Genomic DNA, 18874 nt, shown 5'->3' on the forward strand with positions numbered 1-18874 from the left:
ATCTAGCTGTGGACATATTCTAACCTAGAATCCCCACAGGATGTAGCATAGAAAGTATCTTCTAAGTTAATGTGCACAAGGTAACGCTCAGCCTCTATATATGTCATCTGGAAGCCAGAGTGAGTTCAGGGAAGTGTGTTTGTCAGGAAGGCATGTTTCAGTATCTACAAATAGTGGAGGCAATGTCTCTACTTGCCACACCAACCCACTCCATGGCAGGCAGGCATCACAAGGAGATAAAGTGTACTTTCAAAATGCTAATGAACACATAATCTTCACATGATGAATGGCATGAACACTACAGAAAGCTAACCATAGAGTACTATAGTCTTGTCATTTCTGTCTGTAATATTTAAATAGTGTTGTGATGAAGTCTTGTTGACTTGAACTTGACAGTTTTATAGTATCATATTCCAAATGTGTCAGTAATAAAAAAGAACACACAGGTAGTGCTTTTTGAATAGTGTTTTTCACAAACTGTTAAGTGTAAGTGTAGTTTTGTTTATCTACTGTGCCATTCATTAAGTTATGTAACAAGCATGTTTTGTTTTAGTATGTAGTGTCTTTGTTTTCAGATGATCAGTACACAAATAGTATTTGGTCCAGAGATTGAATTATCTACTAATATTTATCTTACGCCAATCTTTGTTATTTCATTGTGTCAGTAAGAATGAAACTGTGTTAATGATTCATGTGAAAATGGGTTCTGAATAAAACCTCTTCTCAGATCAAGTGTTAATTCAAGTTATAAGTTAATCAGCTGTCTGTGGCAATAACTGTGGAATCTGCATGACATGTATTGCAGCGTCATGTTGAATAGTTCAATTAATTTGACTCATTAGTTGAGATTACAAGACTGAATGAATATACAAAGGTAGTGTTTGTGAGACAACACAACAGATGGTAATGTTATTAAACTTTATTCAGTGATGTTTTTCATTTAACAAATGATATGACAAATTGTCCATGAAACTTTAGAACTACCAAGTGACAATTTTTAACACAGATATTGTAACACAATTCAGTTATTGAATTTAGAATTGATTTCACTCTGATACAATAAACAAGACCACAAAAAGTTTGAATGATAAATTTTCCACGTCTGTAAAACAAGCACAAACTCGTTTACATAATCAGAAGGAGACAATTGATAAAAAGGATTGTAATGCTGTAAATAATGCTTGATGGAACATGGAAACTGTCATCAGAACAAAAGGTTTGTAAAGTGACAGAAAATATTAACTCAGTCCACAAATATTAAAGTCAACATGTTCTGTATAGAGGTCATTTAGTGCATGAAATCAAAAACGCTAATCATCACAAATAAATGCAAATTCATTTTCTTACATTTAGAGATAGGTGATAGGAAGGAAATGTTTATTTACAATTTACAGATTCTTAGTTCCAGGGAACACTTCCCACCATGGTCAACCCAGATATCACAGCTGTTTAAGTGTGCAAGGCAGTATCAACAGTACCTACATGTAACCGATATATTTACAAGGGTTGTATTCTTGTGTTGAATCCTCCCTTCATATACACTGGACACAACATACAATTATTGCTATATATACCATATAGATTTTCAGAGTTAAATATGTACACTTGGATGCAGACAAAATGTTTTGTTTGGGACTCTATTTCTTTGGGGCAATGATTCCTTCCAGTTGAGTCTGAAAAACGAAAGATTGTCTGGTTAACGCATTTGCACAATCATCAGCATAGATACAATCATCCTACAGGAAAATAAAATCATTGTCTGAAAAGTTTATCTGGTAATCATGAATTTGAATAACTAGCTCATCAAAGTACTTTAGGACAAGCAAGTCAGAAACTATGATTGATTTTATTATTGATCAATTGTGTTTGTATGAAGTTGTCAAAACTAATCAATAGTCAGACTTAGGAAACAATTCTGTAATAATTATTTGATTTTGTGTATTTCCTTGACGTTTACCAATCAATTACTGGTGAACATGACTGATGTGTTGTCTTACAATATTAAATGTACATACTACATTTAATGATTTGTTGTCCTATAAGCATGACCAGATCTACAAACTGAGCAAGAAGTTTCCTATCACCGATGACTGCTCTTTGCTGAAGCAGTTAATAAAATAATCAGTCAATGATTGATCTGGAAAATGAATATATATCTAAAAACAAAACCAAAAGTAAAAAATATATGTATTGAAAATGCTATTTTCTTGCTAAAATAAAAAAAAATTAAAAATGTATGGAAAATTAAAAAAGATTTTGGAACGCAATCAGGCTTGTAGACATGTTTATTTTCTTTGGAACAAGCAGTAATCTTCAGTCTGGTTTTGCCTGTACTGACATGATACAATAGCACCAGATTACACTGCCATTAATATTTGATGTCATCGCCCAACACCCTTCTGATTAGACTTACTGAAGAAATAATTGATGGCACGTCTCTCATTGCAGGGAAAGAAATCAATTTCAAATGTGTTTAGGCAAAGGATTTGTGGACACATAAAATAAAAGGGGGGGGTTAGTTATCAATACATTATGGGGTAGTTCTTCATGGGAATATGTGTCCATATTTTTCTCAAGGATATTATCAGAAAGGTAATATTTGATAAATACAACAGTAAATTTGATGTTTGATAGGCATTTATAAGTTGTTAGGGTAATACAACACACTTGATATGGATGTGCAACTTCTGTATTATTTACACATGATGTTAGCCCAGAAACGTCGTGTGTACATAATAAAGAAGTTGCACATCCATATCAACTCAAGTGTGTTTTATAACGGTATATTTCTGTTTGAGACACGAATATCTCCGACGTGCTTAAAATGCTTAACCAATCCTTTGTATAGTATACCCACCTTCAGCTGCTGGTTAGTCCTCTTGAGGAACTGGATTTCTTCCGTATGCTTCTTCTCTTCCACTTGCCTCTGCTCAGCTGCTCGCTTTTCAATCTGCTCACACTTGGCCTTCAGCTCATTAACGTTACGCTCAAGGTCACGTTTCTCCTGCTCTAGGTCTGTAATCTGAACACAGACACACTTTCTGATTACCATATCAGGGCACGGTATAGTCAGCACCATACTTACCTCACAGCTGTTTATTTACTCAGTACATCAGCAAAGCATATCTGTTCTGGAAACCTTTATCAGCACAAACTGCTTGGTTCAGAAGCTATGTGTCAGTTTAGTTCCAGTCGGTACACATGTATGATAAAATGCCATTGTGGAAAAATATTGTCCTGTCAGTTTTCTAAATTGAAATTATTTAGTTTTGAACCAAAGCAAAGACAATTCCATTTGAATGTTTCGATGAAGGACATGAATCATGTCTTCAGTTACAGAAAGAACTGAGCTGACTTGTACAATCAGTATGACCAGATCACCGTCATACAGCTGGTATATTGCTGACATCCAACACACAAACAAGGCATGACCATATTGGTAATTCATTAATCTGCTTTTCTGTAGCATCACATACAATAAGACCGAGTGTTCTTCAGTCATGGCATACTTCACATTTTATATTTACGAAACAGGATAGTTTTATGAGGTACAAACTGTCATAAAGTTTGATTAATGTGTAGATGCTGATGAAATGATTTTATGGAACATATCGGTTAACCACATGATATTCTAATCAACATTTCATTTGTAAAATATGGTGAAAAACCCAAACATAACCATGCAAGCACAACCAAAATCAACATACAGAGGGAGTGAAGGGTATACATTTACATTCCCACTTGCACACATGCTGTGAAACAATGCTATGTGAAACCTTCAGTACCATTTGCAATGTGAAGCATTCTAAGTTCCATTTCTCTGTTCAAACTTACTTAAACTGAGATATATTTCCATGCATTTTCACAAATCTATAGATAAATGAATCAAATCCTAGTAATTCAGTCACAAGAAACCAATGTTTGTGACAGTCAGATGCATGAAGTCATTGTTGCAACTTGCAGCTTTATGTAACTAATGCATTCATTATAATTCCACTGGACTCACAAACTCGATGAAGCCTCCAAAACTTGATTTGCCTACCACACACCCATATCAAAAACAGCCAATGTGAACTAGTTGCTGGTTGGTAGATATTGGCAGTAAAACCTGTGTGTCCAAAATGTCTAAAAAACAAATTTGCATTCATTTCCCAAGACTTCAAATGACATGCATTTTTTGAAAGTCTGTCATTCACCATTCCATTATGTAGTTCATTATCAGTGATAATGAAAGCTTACCTCATCCTCTGAGTCAGCCTATTTGATATATAATATTAAGTTGAATTTAAAGATCTGTGTAAACATGCATGTTTCCATTTCAATAATAAATTCTAATTCTGATTTTAATGCGTCTGATTGAAAAAATATAATTCTGCATATTTACGAGCAACCTTTTATAACTTATTGTAATCAGTGAGTCAGTATTAATTTTGACTGATAAAAATCCTGAAATGCATTTGTAAGATATGGTTTCTTGCAAAAAACAGTAGAAAATACAGGTTTGTCAAAAGTAGAAATATTTTAAAGATTGATGTGAATATTAATTCATTGTGTGAGGTTGATGTACTTTGTAGGAGGTAATAAAGCATGCTTATGACAATGATGCACTCAAACTTGTACAATATAAAGATGTATATGTAAAGTGTAAATATAAAAGGAAGGTGTTGAACCTTTAAAAAACATCATGCTATCATTACCCCATGACACTGCAAATATTGGATGTCCATATTAGTAAAATATTACAAATTTACATAATACTTTTCAAGGCGACAAGGCTCTATGTATCACCACTTGCATGCAGGTGACATGTTAGCCATATTTCACTTTACAGTATATACATTAAATAACACACAACAAACGCAACAACATTTAAAACTTACAAATAATGTGATTATTTAAAGCAATAATGGAATTTGTTTACTCCGTCCCACTTGACTGACTTAAACTTAATGGATACTGACTGTTATGAAATATTTACTGAACTAGCGTAGGACCTACAAAATAAACCTGCATAAAAATTGATCAAACACATTATATACACCAATGTGCCCAAGACGGTAAGCAGCACAAAAATGCACAACAATTGTGACTTTACTTCAAATCTTCAATTGTAAAACCATGCATGTTCTAAACACACTGCGTATTTCCAAACAGTGAAATGAACTGTGGTCTCAGAACTGTTACAATCTCTCAAAAAAGACTGGATCTCTGTTTGAAAATACAGCTAGATTTTTAAGATGTGTTTAAGAAACATGCTGGCCTGTGATTCCAAATGTAGTGTGCTGCTCAAAATTGCTTAGTGCTTCATATATAAAGTGTTCACTCAATTTTAGGTTGGAAAAGGTATATGAAATATGCAAGATGACGGTGCTGAACCTTAGCAGTTAGCCATCAGGAGGGCTTGTATTAATCACCATTACTGTTCATGTTTTCATTACATCGTACATGTTATTATGGTAATAGGAATACATGATTAAAATATTTTATTCTAATTTCCTACACCCAATTACACAAGTGTATTTTTTCAAAGGATGCCTGTCCTTATTTGAAATGAAAGGAATGATATATTTTGCATTTTGATATGGGTGAACATCCCATGGTAATTTTTACATAAGAATTTGTCTGTAATCTAATGATTTGTTTTAAGATTTTAGCCTATGAATTTCTTAAGGTATGATGTTTAGTAGAAATTATCAAATCGAAGAATTACTAACAGTTATTTTAAACTTTCTTGATAATTCCTTACCTTTTTCTCCATGTCAGCTTTGCCTTGTTCTGCCTGCAGTGCCTTGCGCATGCCAAAAGCTACGCTACTCTCATACAGAGTCTGATATGCAGCAATGGTCATGCGGATCTCGTCTCTCACACGCAATAACAGAAGACCACGCTCGGCACAGTTGATGGTTACTTGACGAATCAATTCATCTGACAAAAAATAACAAACTAATTTCATAGCAACTTTCAAAGTTCCTGGTAATCTATCAGGTTTAATGAGACATTGGTTAATAGTCAAGTGACTTTGACAGTTTGAGAAGAGGAAAAACAAAATGGTACAATTCTACTGGCTTCAGTGCATTCATACAAAACAAAAAAAGTTAGTTCACAGAAAAAATGACGTATGTTTTTTAATCGCTCCACTGGTTTTGAAACCATGTTTTGTAACATATCTGGTTGTGCAGATAGCAACCACAGCCAGATGACAAGACATAACATAGAGTCTATGAATATTACTTTACATAGGCATTGGTAATTTTGCACCCAGAGAGATATGGCATTTTAACTCGGCCTACCAAAACACTGTGAGTAGAGTTCCCTCCTCACTGGACAGATGCCAGTCTCACGGGCTTGTCTCTGCTGAAGTCGCCTGTCCAGCTCTTCTTGTAAGTTGACCACATCCAGGCGAGTGGCGGGAGTGCTCGACACTTGTTGAACCCACAGCTGCCCACTCTCCGTCCATTCTCTAATAAAAGAAATATGATATATGCTGTTGACATATGTCATAACAAAATTATGTGTGAAAACAGCACACACAATTTACACTATCCAGTAGTAAGTGTAGTAAGAAAAGTCACACCTAACAGCATGACAATTTACAGGAAGCACTAAATGTTTTGATACACTAGCTAACTGTCAAGTTGGGACATTTTACAGAAACATATTTCAAAAAATACTTTCTGATGTTGCCAGTAACTAACTTTAAAATTTGAGATAAAAGTCAAACTCTTTAATTGAAAATATGATCAAACACCATTGTCACCTGATTCTGCCCATGTTAGTGAAAAGGTAAAACATAAGATGATAAGAAGAAACGATGTAGCATGGTATAGTAAATAACAAACCAAGAATCATAACATTCTTAGCAGCAAGCTGTTGTGCCTTAGAAGACTGGTCTACACATGGCTGACTAAGATGAATTAAGAGAATAAAGATTCAGATGTGTATATTGTGTACCTTGGTGGAAGAATACTGTTGAGAATTTCATCTGTCTGCTGAGCAGCCTTGGCATCTACTGGAGCAAGTTTCTGTTTGGCAGGAGGATTTGGCACTGGCCCTGTGCCTGTAGGCGGGGTAGGGCTCACCTTCAGTGCTCGCGCCTAGTTCATAAAAGTACATGTCAATATTCTAAACAACATATCATCAATTACATGAATGAGCTGATGGACGGTTGTAATAGAACCTTGTTGCCAGCTGATAACTTGACTAACAAATCACAGCTTTAACTGCATGAATATAAATACATACCTTATATGGAAATCTTGAATGAGGTGTGAACATTGTTTTACATAAGGCAAAAATATATCAACTACCCTTTAAAAAATCAAATCTTAAACAAACTAGTGACTGATGGCAAGAACACCAATGCTTAATCATTGTATGATTACACAAATTAGACAAATACTGATTTTCTAATCATCATAAATATGAAAATACATATGAGAGATAAAAATTGGTGAAACTGCCAAATCAATATATACAGTATTGCAAGTTATAGTAAGCACTAGTATAAGTTTACTTATACCAAGTTTCCATTACTTAATATAAACAGTGATATGTTCAAAATTTAGAAACTCCCAAAAATATTCAAACAAAGTTGCACAACTACAATGAGTAAGCATGGTAATAGAGTCAGTTTGGTCGCACTGAGTAACTTACACAGGTTTCATTTCTTGTAGAGTGTAGGCTTAATGTGTCAATAGCTAGTCATTTATTTATATTTCAATTCTGTGCATGTGCAAGATCATGAATAATTAAATAGATGGAACGATAAGTATAACAAGATTTGCCTTTATTACACAGCATGATCATGCCAACAATCTCACCTTGTCTATTGGATATTGATAACACAGTGGTAACAAAATAAAATGGGGTCATATCTTCTATTTCATTGACATTATCTTAATTGGAACTGTGATAAGATTTCAGTTCAAATTACTTTGGCACAAATGTGTGTTTTATGTCTAGAATAACATAATTTATTCCAAAATGGGAGAAACGGTTTCATTTTTCCATCCGCTCTTCTCAATTTTCATCTTAATTGGATTCATTTTTTGGGGCACCTGTATATATGGGTAGATCTACCTAAACTCTAAAATACCATATAAATATATCGTATATTCATATTGCCATGAAGTTGAAATTGTCAGAATTCGGTGGCAGTGGCAGAATTGTCTCTTTTCTGCCCCTCGTCGTCTGTTTGTCGACAATTTAATAAATAAAAATCATGGTTTGGGGCTACATATTATTAATTCAAAATGACACTTGCACAAACATAAAACAAAATAAAATAACAAACGTGGGCATCTTTTTCATTTTACTTACCCGTGGAGTTTTCTTGTCTGTGTTTCTGCTTACAAGCACTGGGTTATCATATTTTACGAGAGAAGCGTTTGGTGGAATCATTTTGACGGCTGTGTAACAAGTGTGGAACTCTAACTCCGCAAACCAGTGTGGAGGTTTGGTAAAGACGCTTGATTTGTAGCTATAGCAACATCGCAAGGCGCATGCGCGGTAGTTTGCGATAATCACGTTACAACAACGGGATTTAGCATTTCCAAGATGGCGCGGCACATAAATTGGGAAGGTGTGTTCAGGGAAAGCTTCAGTCACTGCCTTCAATGCCAAATGAATTTTGTATGGCATGGGCCAGAATACGCTTGACTTGACCCAGACACTATAGGGTTTACGTTGTTAAAATAGTTTGTGAAAAGAAAAATATCGTTAACTGTATCACGAAATTGCATGGGTAAGAGTTCCGCACGTAACCCCCGCTTTAAATGTATTCTATTTATTAGGATTATTTCGAGGGTTAGGTTTGGGGTTAGATTTTAGGGTTAGGCATAGGCTGTTTGTAAAAAAACATAGGCGTATATTCTTAGGCATGTACTGATTTTAAACAATACGGGGGTGACGGGCGGAAATCTTTCCTGCTGTTGTTTTAATGTGAACTGCATCAGAAGCAGAAACGCTACCGCACTGTGGTCATCATATGTCAACACATGTACCCGGCGATCACTAGTCCATATAGTGACAAATGAAACGGTTATCCATGACCTGTGAAAATGGGTCAGTTAGTATCAGAAATATGATTATGAATAATGAAATATTTTTCAAGTCTCGTTTGCATGATAGCCGGCTTTAGTCTACAATTGACTGTTACGTTATTTTCATTACCCGAAAATGAACTCATTTTTGTATCAAAACATCAGATATTTGTTTTGAAATGAAAATTCCTTGTCCACTTTACACTGACATACTATGTTTGCTGTAATGCTGTGCCCAAAATCATTTGAAAAACACTTTATAAATTATATGACTTGATCTTAAAGTCGCTGAACAACAATCTGTATACAAGATAATGTAATCACTGTATCCTAACTTACATTGTTACATGATCCTTAGGAGCCACTCTACAATAATGTTCACATTTATGGTGTTTATTTTAGTTGGACTATGTTTGTTTTGTATGTTCATGATTTGATACAATTTCAAACTTAATGGTCAAGTCATCATGCTATAAGATGTCATGTGGATTTGAAGTTACTCACTTGTAAAACGTATGTTTCAGTGATAGATTCATCGCACACACATGCATTTTGTTAAACGGAGTAGCTGTATCACATAGTATTATTTAATTCCTCTTAATTCATAAATCACTGCAGTGTGCCAAGTTAATTCCATCTCTACGGAGGTATTTAATCCAGGTAACAATATGTATACTAATAGGGCATGTTAAGTGACCAGCTCCACATTGAAAGCACCAATTAACTAACAGTGGTAATCTCCTTATTTTCTGTAGTGAATGTTGCTGATTAGTTAAGTGAGTGAAAGGGAAAGTACCAACTATTTATCATTACCAAACTACTTGCATAGGTCGGTAGTTTCATATTTATGATGGATGTGTATTATGTATGTAGAAGGTAGTTTAAATGTTAATTGGCATTTAGAAGTTGAACATGAGGCAACTTTTTTCACCCAGTGAAGGGACAAGAAGGAGCACTCATAGACACATGTGACAAATAATACAGGAGTTAAAACCATACAAAGTTTTATACCTGAATGAACATTACTTACTAGTTTTTCTCTTAGTTTGCCTATTGGTGTTTTGTGAAAACGAATCACATATCTTGTTGCTTCTTGTGATGTTTTGTTTTGATGAATTTGAGGATAAGCAGTTGATTGTATGGGAAAACCATTAAGTAGGGTCTACAGGACCAAGGAATACCATACATAGAAGTTGCATTGAGCATATCGGTTTGGGCTGTGGAACTTAGTACACCACCTCACTGAGAGAAAGAAAAGTATTATTCATATGACAACATATGGCCAGCTGACTGTTTTAGTCCCGTCTAAAAGTAATATCGATGACTTTAGAATCTTCTTGAATTCCTTACACTAGAACTCTGAGATTTCTCATAAGCCACAGATGCTACCTATAAACTATCTTTCTTTGCAAGTGAAGAATCACATATAGTGCATGTAGGTTTTTATGAATATAATCATTGTGCCATTCCCTGGTGTCCGTTAGCTTATGTATATGTTCTTGGTTTATAGAAGCACGCAGTATTCTACGCAAATTACGTGAGGAGCAGGTTAGAGATGGAGACACTGTGGTTCAACTCTGGGAGAGAGTCCTCATGGAACAGAGTGACAAGCTTGGAGATGAATGTAGGTTGTTGTCCATATAACATTCATTATCTTGAAACCAGTAACCCTGTCAAGTGTTGAAAAATGATTACATTATTAGTGATCTCACTCTCCTACTACATTTAATTTAATATCTAATTGATTTCAGAATGGTAATGTAGTTTCCAGGGATGAACAACTCTCATGTATCCTCATTTGTGAGTGACATTGGAAGGTATTTGATTGTGTTCAGAGTGATGTCATGTTTTTTCTATGTATACTGTTGCATTATTTCAGCTTGGATGGTACATGAACAAGTGTGCATAGCTGCCTTAGACTGCCAAAGATTAGATCTTGCTGACGTGAGTCGTTGTCCTTGGTTGTATTTTGAACATATCTTAAGCATAAATCTTGAAAATGATCCAATAAAGTAAAACAGTGACCTTATCAAAGAACTAACAGTTTCCTGGAAATACTAAGACAATGTATATTTGGTAATATTTACCAGAGATGGTAAAAATCAGCATATTCAGGTGTATGTTGAAACAAGTCCTTTGTTTGTTTTAGGCTTGTATTGAAACCTTGGAGTCAAAGTTTCCCCACAGTATCCGTGTTCAGAGGTTATGGGGGATGTACTACGAAGCAGAAGAACGGTAAAAATCATTCTACCTACTACACAGAAAACTAAGTTCTCACCCTTATTGTTGTTGGGTGTTTTTGTCGTAACTTTTCTGTTCTGTATTTAGCAAATTCTGACAGTACAAAATATGGCTTGGTCCAGCAGATCCAGAGCTGTGTGTTTTGTGTACCTCCTTCACTTCATATATTGCAATAAAAAAGATGAAAATGGATGTTTAGAAAAAATCAGTGATATATGATAGAAGTGATAGAAATTCAGGTATGTCCGTAAAAAATACATACACCTTAGTCAGTGAAAGTATTGTCATATACAATGTATACTACTGCATTATTGTGTCTATACTAGAATCCCCATATATACTACCCATCAAAAGTTTAGACTCACTAGTGTCAATGTAGCCACTTACTTCAGTCAACTGTTCTAAACTAGATTTTGCAAAATATTCCATACTGTTTAAAGGTACTGTTTGCACATGAACTGATGTATTGTAAAACAAATTCATAACATTGAAAAATTTATGGTCATGAGTTCAGTAAATTATGAAACTCGCCGAATTCTTAACAAAACTTTACACCAAAGTGCACCTGTTCACATCCACGATATTTGGACATGCTTTTCAGCAATTTGATGCGTATATGATCCTCATGCAGTTCATCTGCATAAGGTTTGCAGTTGGTTCCCCCAAGTTAGTGGAGAAATTCATCTTCAGTATGTGAGTCTAAACTTTTGATGGGTAGTATATATGGCGATTCTAGTATAGAAACAATAATCATGCAGATCAACTTCATGATGGTTGTTGTTGATTTGGCTACATATTTGCTGATGTAGCAAAAGGCAGTATTCACCTTCTTTTCGCTTTTGTTTGCTTTGTCCTTTATGAACATGACTGATTTGCAGGGTGAATATGTTTGATAATAATAATAATAAGGAGGGTACTTATCCTGCGCAATAAGGCTGTAACGATTCACTCGCATATTCGGTGAATCGAACCGTAGCCCTTCATGAATTCAATTCGTTATTCGTGGTCACCAGAACCGAATATTTACGATTTTTTTAAGGGAGCATGTTTTACTTGAACCCTTATGTCCTTTCCAAAGTGAGATATGCAAGAATGAAACATGTGCTAGCATTGCAGTAGTGCAAGTCATGTTAGTTTGCCAAGACTGCACATGGTACTGTCGATTATAACCATTACATACCGAATTTGAGTGTCATGAGATCACTGATTATTGCCGTGACAAATCAAAACTGTCAACATGGGCGTTCCATATTGTACATCAATCACTTAACTACAATATTGTATTTGTGAATAATTATTCGTTTCCCAATATTCATGATACATATCATATTCGCCACATAGTGTATTCGTTGCAGCCCTACTGCGTAAAACTCCATACCACAAAGGGGCATGCTCAAAGCGCACACAACCGTTTAAAAACAAACGTTTTACCGGGTCTGTTGAGTTGAACTAGTCATTGTCTAAGTGTTGGTATGTGGCAATAAGTATCAGAAGGACATTTTGTTCATATTGTAATAGAACTGCCCTAGTCTATAGCATAGATGTGTTTTGTAAATATATACAAGGGGTATGGTGATACACAAATCTGATCCATTGTCAAGAAATGTCCTCCCCAGCAATGTATGCTGACCATAAGACACAGAATGGATTGGGTGGTCGGGCTCGGTGGCTTGGTTGATTGTATGTTGTTATAATCACCTTTACCCTGTAGGGATTCTGCGTTAAAGCTGCATTTGCTGGTCATAAAAGGTGCCTCAATCAGTATGTCGGGTTCAGTGATTGATTGCTAGTGGTCATCTTACCTGCATAACATAGAGCATTACTCATAATATCAGTCGGGCGGTGGGGTAGCCTAGTGGTTAAAGCGTTGGCTCGTTACGCCGAAGACCCGGGTTCGAATCCCCACATGGGTACAATGTGTGAAGCCCATTTCTGGTGTCCCCCACCATGATGTTGCTGGTATATTGCTAAAAGGGGCGTAAAACCAAACTCACTCAGTCAGTCATAATATCAGTCTTTAGACTGTCTTGACTATTATCATGATGGCTGTTTTAAATTAGCTAGTGTAATACTGAGTGCTGAGTTAAACATATATTCTCTTACTGTCAACCTTCACTCCAGGTATGAAAAGGCTGACGACATGTACGTGTAATACTGAGTGCTGTGTTAAACATACATTCTCTTACTGTCAACCTTCACTCCAGGTATGAAAAGGCTGACGACATGTACCAAAAGATCATTGAACAGGACAGCACAAACATGGTAAGTCTTTACATCATATGAGTTGTTGGTTGGATATCTTGTGTGTTTGTTCTTCAGTGATTATTTCTATACAACAATTGAGTTTTCATTCCTCACCCAACCAAGTGTGTTTTAGATTTGCACATACTTCTCACTCTGTGTTGTTGTTTTAGTTTGCCAGGAAGAGACAAGTAGCCATACTTAAAGCTCAACAGAAAACTACAGAAGCTATAGAGAAGCTCAATGAATACCTCAAGAAGTGAGTGCCTGTACCATCAGAAATAACTACTGACATGGATGTATTTAGTATTTCAATCTAAGTGCCATGATCAGTAAAATTGAGAAAATTGTCATAGTGTTTAAAAATTGGATTTTGTTACAGTTACTTTTGTAGATTTGGGGAAGTCGGACATTCTGGATTGGGATTGGAATTTGTTTTACTGTCATTTGCTTTGGTGTGAATATTGTCCTATGAGGAGATCAAGGTATACGTTTAAGTGTTTAATTACCTTGAGAATTAATGCAGTGTTGGTGATGTCTTGTCAGTAAGGAAGGCCAGTTTACAAACACTAGCCCATGTGAACTTCTCTCTTCTCATTGAAACGTGTATTGCCACAAAATTGCCAAGTTCTTGTTTATGTAGATAGGATGAGTGTTATGAATACATGTATACAACTTATAGTTACAATTTCCAAAGTTTGACTCAAATACAAATTAACATGGTTTACATTTTCTTACTTTGTACCAAGTCCTGTTGTATCTGTATTGTAAATGTGGTGGTGTCTGTAGGTTTATGACGGACTATGAAGCGTGGATGGAACTCTGTGATCTGTACCTCGAGGAACATGACTACAACAATGCAGCATTCTGTGTGGAAGAACTCATCATGTCAAATCCTCACAATCATCTCTTCCATCAAAAATATGCAGAGGTAATGTGGCACTGGAACATTGTCAACTGGCTAGTTGTCAAGAAAGAGTAGGATGAGAGCCGAGAGAAAAAAATCGAAGGTCGTCTATATACTGACAGGCTTCCGGGTCTACACACTGAAGACCCGGGTTCGATTCCCTACATGGGTACAATGTGTGAAGCCAATATCTGGTGTCCCCCACCATGATATTGCTAAAAGCGGCTTAAAAGCATGTTCACTCACACACTCACTTTATGGAAATTATGTGAAAAGACTAAGAGTGAGTGATGTAAAAAGTCTTTTGACTGTTAGGTCCACTGATCATGTTATTTGATTTCATTATAGTTAACTGATACTGGGTTCTAAAGGTTTCATTATTGGTTTACAGAAAAAATAATCCCATATTTAAGAATACATGAAATAAGAATAATCAGCTTATCAGCAAGTTACTAAGCCAATTTCAGCATTAACAACTCGCTCCAAAATACACTACTAAGGGAAGCAACTCTTATATTCCTTGCATTCAAAGAATTTCTCAAAGCAGTTGATGTTGCTTGTACATTTTACACCTCTTAAAGTTTTGTCTGTTTTGATGAACATGCTACAAATTTGTGCCTGGCTGACAGTCTGCTGTTTCAACTGCTGTCCATATGACTGCTTTCCGCCATTTCCAAATTGAGGCCAATCCTTGTTTGAAGTATGTTTAACTATTTTGATGATGATGGTGATGATGATGATTTGTCCACACTTACAGATAAGATATACGCAAGGTGGAAACGACAACATGGAACAATCAAGAGCCTATTTCTCCCAGGCTGTGAAGCTCAACCCTAACAACACCCGGGCACTTTATGGCTTGTTCCTGGTAAGGATATAATAATGTTACTGCAGAATGGTGAAATACCCCCATTTCCCTTCTTTAGATATTCATGAAATGTTTCCTTTTTGTATTCTCTGAAATTTAAAATGTGAAACCTTGTTAGTGATCTCTCATGGGTATAAATTTTTATGTAATGAATACATGTAGTGTTTTCAAAACCACAGAAATTTAGGATTAGAATTGTGTTAGAATTGCTCTTCAGAAACACATGCTTGTAGTTGTTCGAGGTGATGAGCAAGGTATAGAGGTCTACCTTGCTTTATTGGTTGATGCATGTCATTGTATGACAGTTGTGTACATGTATATCAATGTTCAACATATCAACCATTAGATCTTCCTGTCCAGACTCAATTGTTGATGGATCACAGCCATATAGCTGCACTATAGGGGACTGTTTTCCTGAACAACAAACTTACTCAAGGTTGTAAGCCAACTTGAACTCCCAACCTGTATGTTCTCTCACTGCAGGCTGCCACCAGTCTAGCCATGAGTACAGGGAAAGGCCTTAAGGAGAAACAGATGAACAGCAAGTACGCAGCATGGGCTGCCGAGCAGATAGTGTTTAAATACAAGGTTAGTTAGACCCTTTGAAACACTCATGCAGATGATCCCTGCTTTTTTATATGGTGTCTAAAGGTTCACTTGCATTAGAAATGGGTTTGGATAGTTGATGGGTTTTTTAGTTCATTATATCAAACATGAGTGTTCCCGGGAAATTAAGAAATTGCTTTGTAGTGATAGACTTTGTTGTGATTAAAAATACCCTCACATCTAATGATATCCACACTTGTGGGTTAGTTGATTACACTTTGATTAATATCATTGCACTGGGTTGATTGTTACTTTGCTTTGAAGTGAATGATTTTTTCTTTGTAGTCGTACCTGTCTGAGGAGCAACTACGAGACATGAGAATCCTAGAGTCTATAGAGAAAATGTTGGAGTCCCTCAACTCGTCAGTGGGCAGCTAAATTGCACAACCAAGAACAAATAACTGAATAGACAAGCTTGGAGCAGCCTTTCTGTCAGGAGGATGACAGTAAATGAAACAGCTTGGTCCACAAGTTTTATTAATTTGTCTCTTGTCATTGAGTCCAAGGAAATGGTAAGGCAAGTTAGGGTAGATGTTTGCCATGGTTACAGTTTGGATGTAAATGATAAGTTTCAACATTCAGTTATTTCTATATTAATCAGAGTCAATATTGCTGAAAATGAGAGGACACTGGCTTCAGAATGAAGTGCAATATAAAGTGCGGTACAGCTTTCAGTACCTGTCTCGAGGGTGCTTGTCAATAAGAGTTGACTAATGGGATTGGTAGGTCAGACTTGCTGGTTGATGGATGTAATTGTATCCTAAAAGTGTAAATGGATGCTCTAGATGTCAATCACTAGATTATCTGACTCAGACTGAATTTTAGCTGTAAGGGATTAAGGAAGCTGCCTTGTTTCCTAAGAAAGGGGCCTGGGAACTAGGGGTAAGAGAGTTCAAGTGGATTGTTACTAGGCATGTGTATACATCATTTATGAAGAATATCTGATAACATCTGAACATTTTCTGAAATGGATTTTTCTTGGCCCCTATTACTATTTTCTGTGAAAGCCCTGTTCCCCTCTACATAATGAGAAGACGAGTCCTTAAACATGGGTAGAAATTAAGGTCTCACTCAAGTGAGATTATTTGAAAAGAACATTACATTACTGGACTTGTATCTTCTATGGGCATTTCAATTTTGTTATTTTGTAAGTATGAATTAAGGAAGTTAACTTTATGTTGCATGTAATGTGAATGATGCAAATGAATGAATGCATATGATTTGGGTAAGCTGTGGTGGGGGGTTATCTGGGTGAAACAAAGAAGTCCCTACAGCGTGTGGAGTGAATGGTTTGTGCCTGTAATATACACATGGTTGTCCAGCAGGCACTTTGCTTGCTGTAGGAATTTTCTATGTCAACTGACGTTCTGTTGATCTCTTTTCTAATGAAATAAGGCTACATACCATGCGTACAGATGTATTTATTGCAAATGAAATTGTAAATATTTCATGTCACTCATTGTAATATGTCAGTGTTGAAAAATCTATGAAATATCCCATGTCAAATTTGACTTGTGTTATTTGTTCAGCTTCACTATTCTGGGACCACAAACACCATACAATGAGACATGTCGATACAGTGAGAAATTTTGATACACTGACACAGGTGGATGTATAAGCTCAATACCATGAGGAACGTTGAGACAATGGGATGACTAAATGCAAGGTGACAGTTCAAAACAGTTAGTTTGGTTCATGCAATAGCTTGATATTGAGAATTGATGTTTGGGATTACACTTTCTCAGTGAAGGGCAGATTCTAGCATCTTTTGGGAGTTGATTCACATCTTGGATTTTAACCCACAGGCTCCATATTGCCAGCACACAAAGTCAGCAGTCTTGCCCACTCAGCCAACGTTCTTCAACAAAAACGGAATCTTGATAACTGTTCATCTTATTCACTTCTGACAAGTTTAAGTTCATGCACAATGTCATTTAGAAAGTGGTCAGATGTAAAGTGCTGTATTTAGTATTATACTTTCTCGCTTAAGTACAGACTCGAGTACTTGTGGGGTAATATTCGTGGTGGCTGAGTGGGTTTGACTTCGTCTACTGGCGATTAGGTATATGACTGAGGGTGTAGGTTCAAATCCAGATGGGACTCCACTAAAAGAAGTGAGCCTAACACCACCTCATTTGCAGTATAAGGAACACACAGTGAGTACTTCATGTCAAAAAAAGTTATAACAAGAACATTGTCAGATAAGATCTTCAAAAGATATACAACTAATGGATTGATTCCAGAATTAGAAATAATAATATACAAATAAACATTAATCAAACACCACCCACTATTTTATGTCTATACGAAAACACTACTTGTACGTGATTTGAAAACCAAATTCTGCATATTAAAATGGTACCTTAAGATTTTTTATTCTGAAACCATCACTGGCGACTACATCAAGACCTGGAGCAGCCAAACTTCGTTTGGTAACATCTGCCAGTGTCCTCAGACTGTCGAACATGGAATTGTCAGTAACAGAATCCTCTGCCATTCCTCATGGAGTGTCACCGGATTCATGCCGATATTTAACCGGAGGATATTTGTCGAACCAGGCGTCAAAGATAGGCCCCGAGATGTTTGATGGGGTTCATATCAGGCTCCTTGTAATGTTTCGATGGCGTTCTACAAATTTGTGTTGGCGGACGAAAAACGGGATGGTTATCAAAATGTGGCACGACGGCGGTATCCGTTGCTTCCTATTGATAACGTTGACATTGTGTATCCCAGGTAAGGGAATGAGACCCAACTTGCAGCCATACGAAACAACCCAGCAACATCACTACGTCACCACTGAGGGTTCAGTTACATGGATCATCTCATGGCGATGCCTCGTAAGACGTCTCCATATGCGTCGGTAACGTGTTGCTGTTTTCTGGGTGTTGGATCCACGCCAGACTTTCCTGTCTGTGCCTATCTGACTTCTAATGACGTTCTCTCGGGACAGCAGCCCGCAGCATCATTCTG

General features: G+C 36.3%; 2 protein-coding genes across 2 annotated transcripts; one reads left to right on the forward strand and one right to left on the reverse strand.

The window, feature by feature from the left end:
* Nucleotides 1-904: 904 nt before the first annotated feature.
* On the reverse strand, nucleotides 905-8501 carry LOC124281220 (33 kDa inner dynein arm light chain, axonemal). Its single transcript, XM_046717242.1, has 6 exons — nucleotides 8320-8501; nucleotides 6952-7094; nucleotides 6291-6460; nucleotides 5747-5925; nucleotides 2858-3022; nucleotides 905-1673 (listed from the first exon to the last, which is right to left on the reverse strand). Exons 1-6 carry the CDS (start codon nucleotides 8398-8400, stop codon nucleotides 1638-1640), a joined length of 774 nt encoding a protein of 257 aa, XP_046573198.1. The 5' UTR covers nucleotides 8401-8501; the 3' UTR covers nucleotides 905-1637.
* Nucleotides 8499-17410, forward strand: LOC124281219 (ER membrane protein complex subunit 2-like). The gene is made up of 10 exons (XM_046717241.1): nucleotides 8499-8581; nucleotides 10552-10665; nucleotides 10921-10985; nucleotides 11191-11276; nucleotides 13487-13544; nucleotides 13697-13782; nucleotides 14313-14454; nucleotides 15188-15298; nucleotides 15782-15886; nucleotides 16190-17410. The coding sequence occupies exons 1-10, from the start codon at nucleotides 8557-8559 to the stop codon at nucleotides 16280-16282; spliced, it is 885 nt and encodes a 294-aa protein (XP_046573197.1). The 5' UTR covers nucleotides 8499-8556; the 3' UTR covers nucleotides 16283-17410.
* Nucleotides 17411-18874: the final 1464 nt, after the last annotated feature.

The sequence above is a fragment of the Haliotis rubra genome, unplaced genomic scaffold (genome assembly GCF_003918875.1).
Source record: "Haliotis rubra isolate DU_JTF1 unplaced genomic scaffold, ASM391887v1 Scf280, whole genome shotgun sequence".
Taxonomy (NCBI): domain Eukaryota; kingdom Metazoa; phylum Mollusca; class Gastropoda; order Lepetellida; family Haliotidae; genus Haliotis; species Haliotis rubra.

What these genes read in the sequence shown, in the direction of transcription:
- LOC124281219 (XM_046717241.1), top strand. Translation starts at nt 8,557, where the DNA reads ATGGCGCGGCACATAAATTGGGAAG. An exon ending in AAAGATTAGATCTTGCTGAC is followed by an intron (nt 10,986 to 11,190) that starts GTGAGTCGTTGT and finishes TGTTTGTTTTAG; the next exon opens with GCTTGTATTGAAACCTTGGA. An exon ending in TCCATCAAAAATATGCAGAG is followed by an intron (nt 14,455 to 15,187) that starts GTAATGTGGCAC and finishes CCACACTTACAG; the next exon opens with ATAAGATATACGCAAGGTGG.
- LOC124281220 (XM_046717242.1), bottom strand. Translation starts at nt 8,400, where the DNA reads ATGATTCCACCAAACGCTTCTCTCGTAAAATATGATAACCCAGTGCTT. An exon ending in CAGACAAGAAAACTCCACGG is followed by an intron (nt 7,095 to 8,319) that starts GTAAGTAAAATG and finishes TTTATGAACTAG; the next exon opens with GCGCGAGCACTGAAGGTGAG. An exon ending in AAGCTGACATGGAGAAAAAG is followed by an intron (nt 3,023 to 5,746) that starts GTAAGGAATTAT and finishes GTCTGTGTTCAG; the next exon opens with ATTACAGACCTAGAGCAGGA.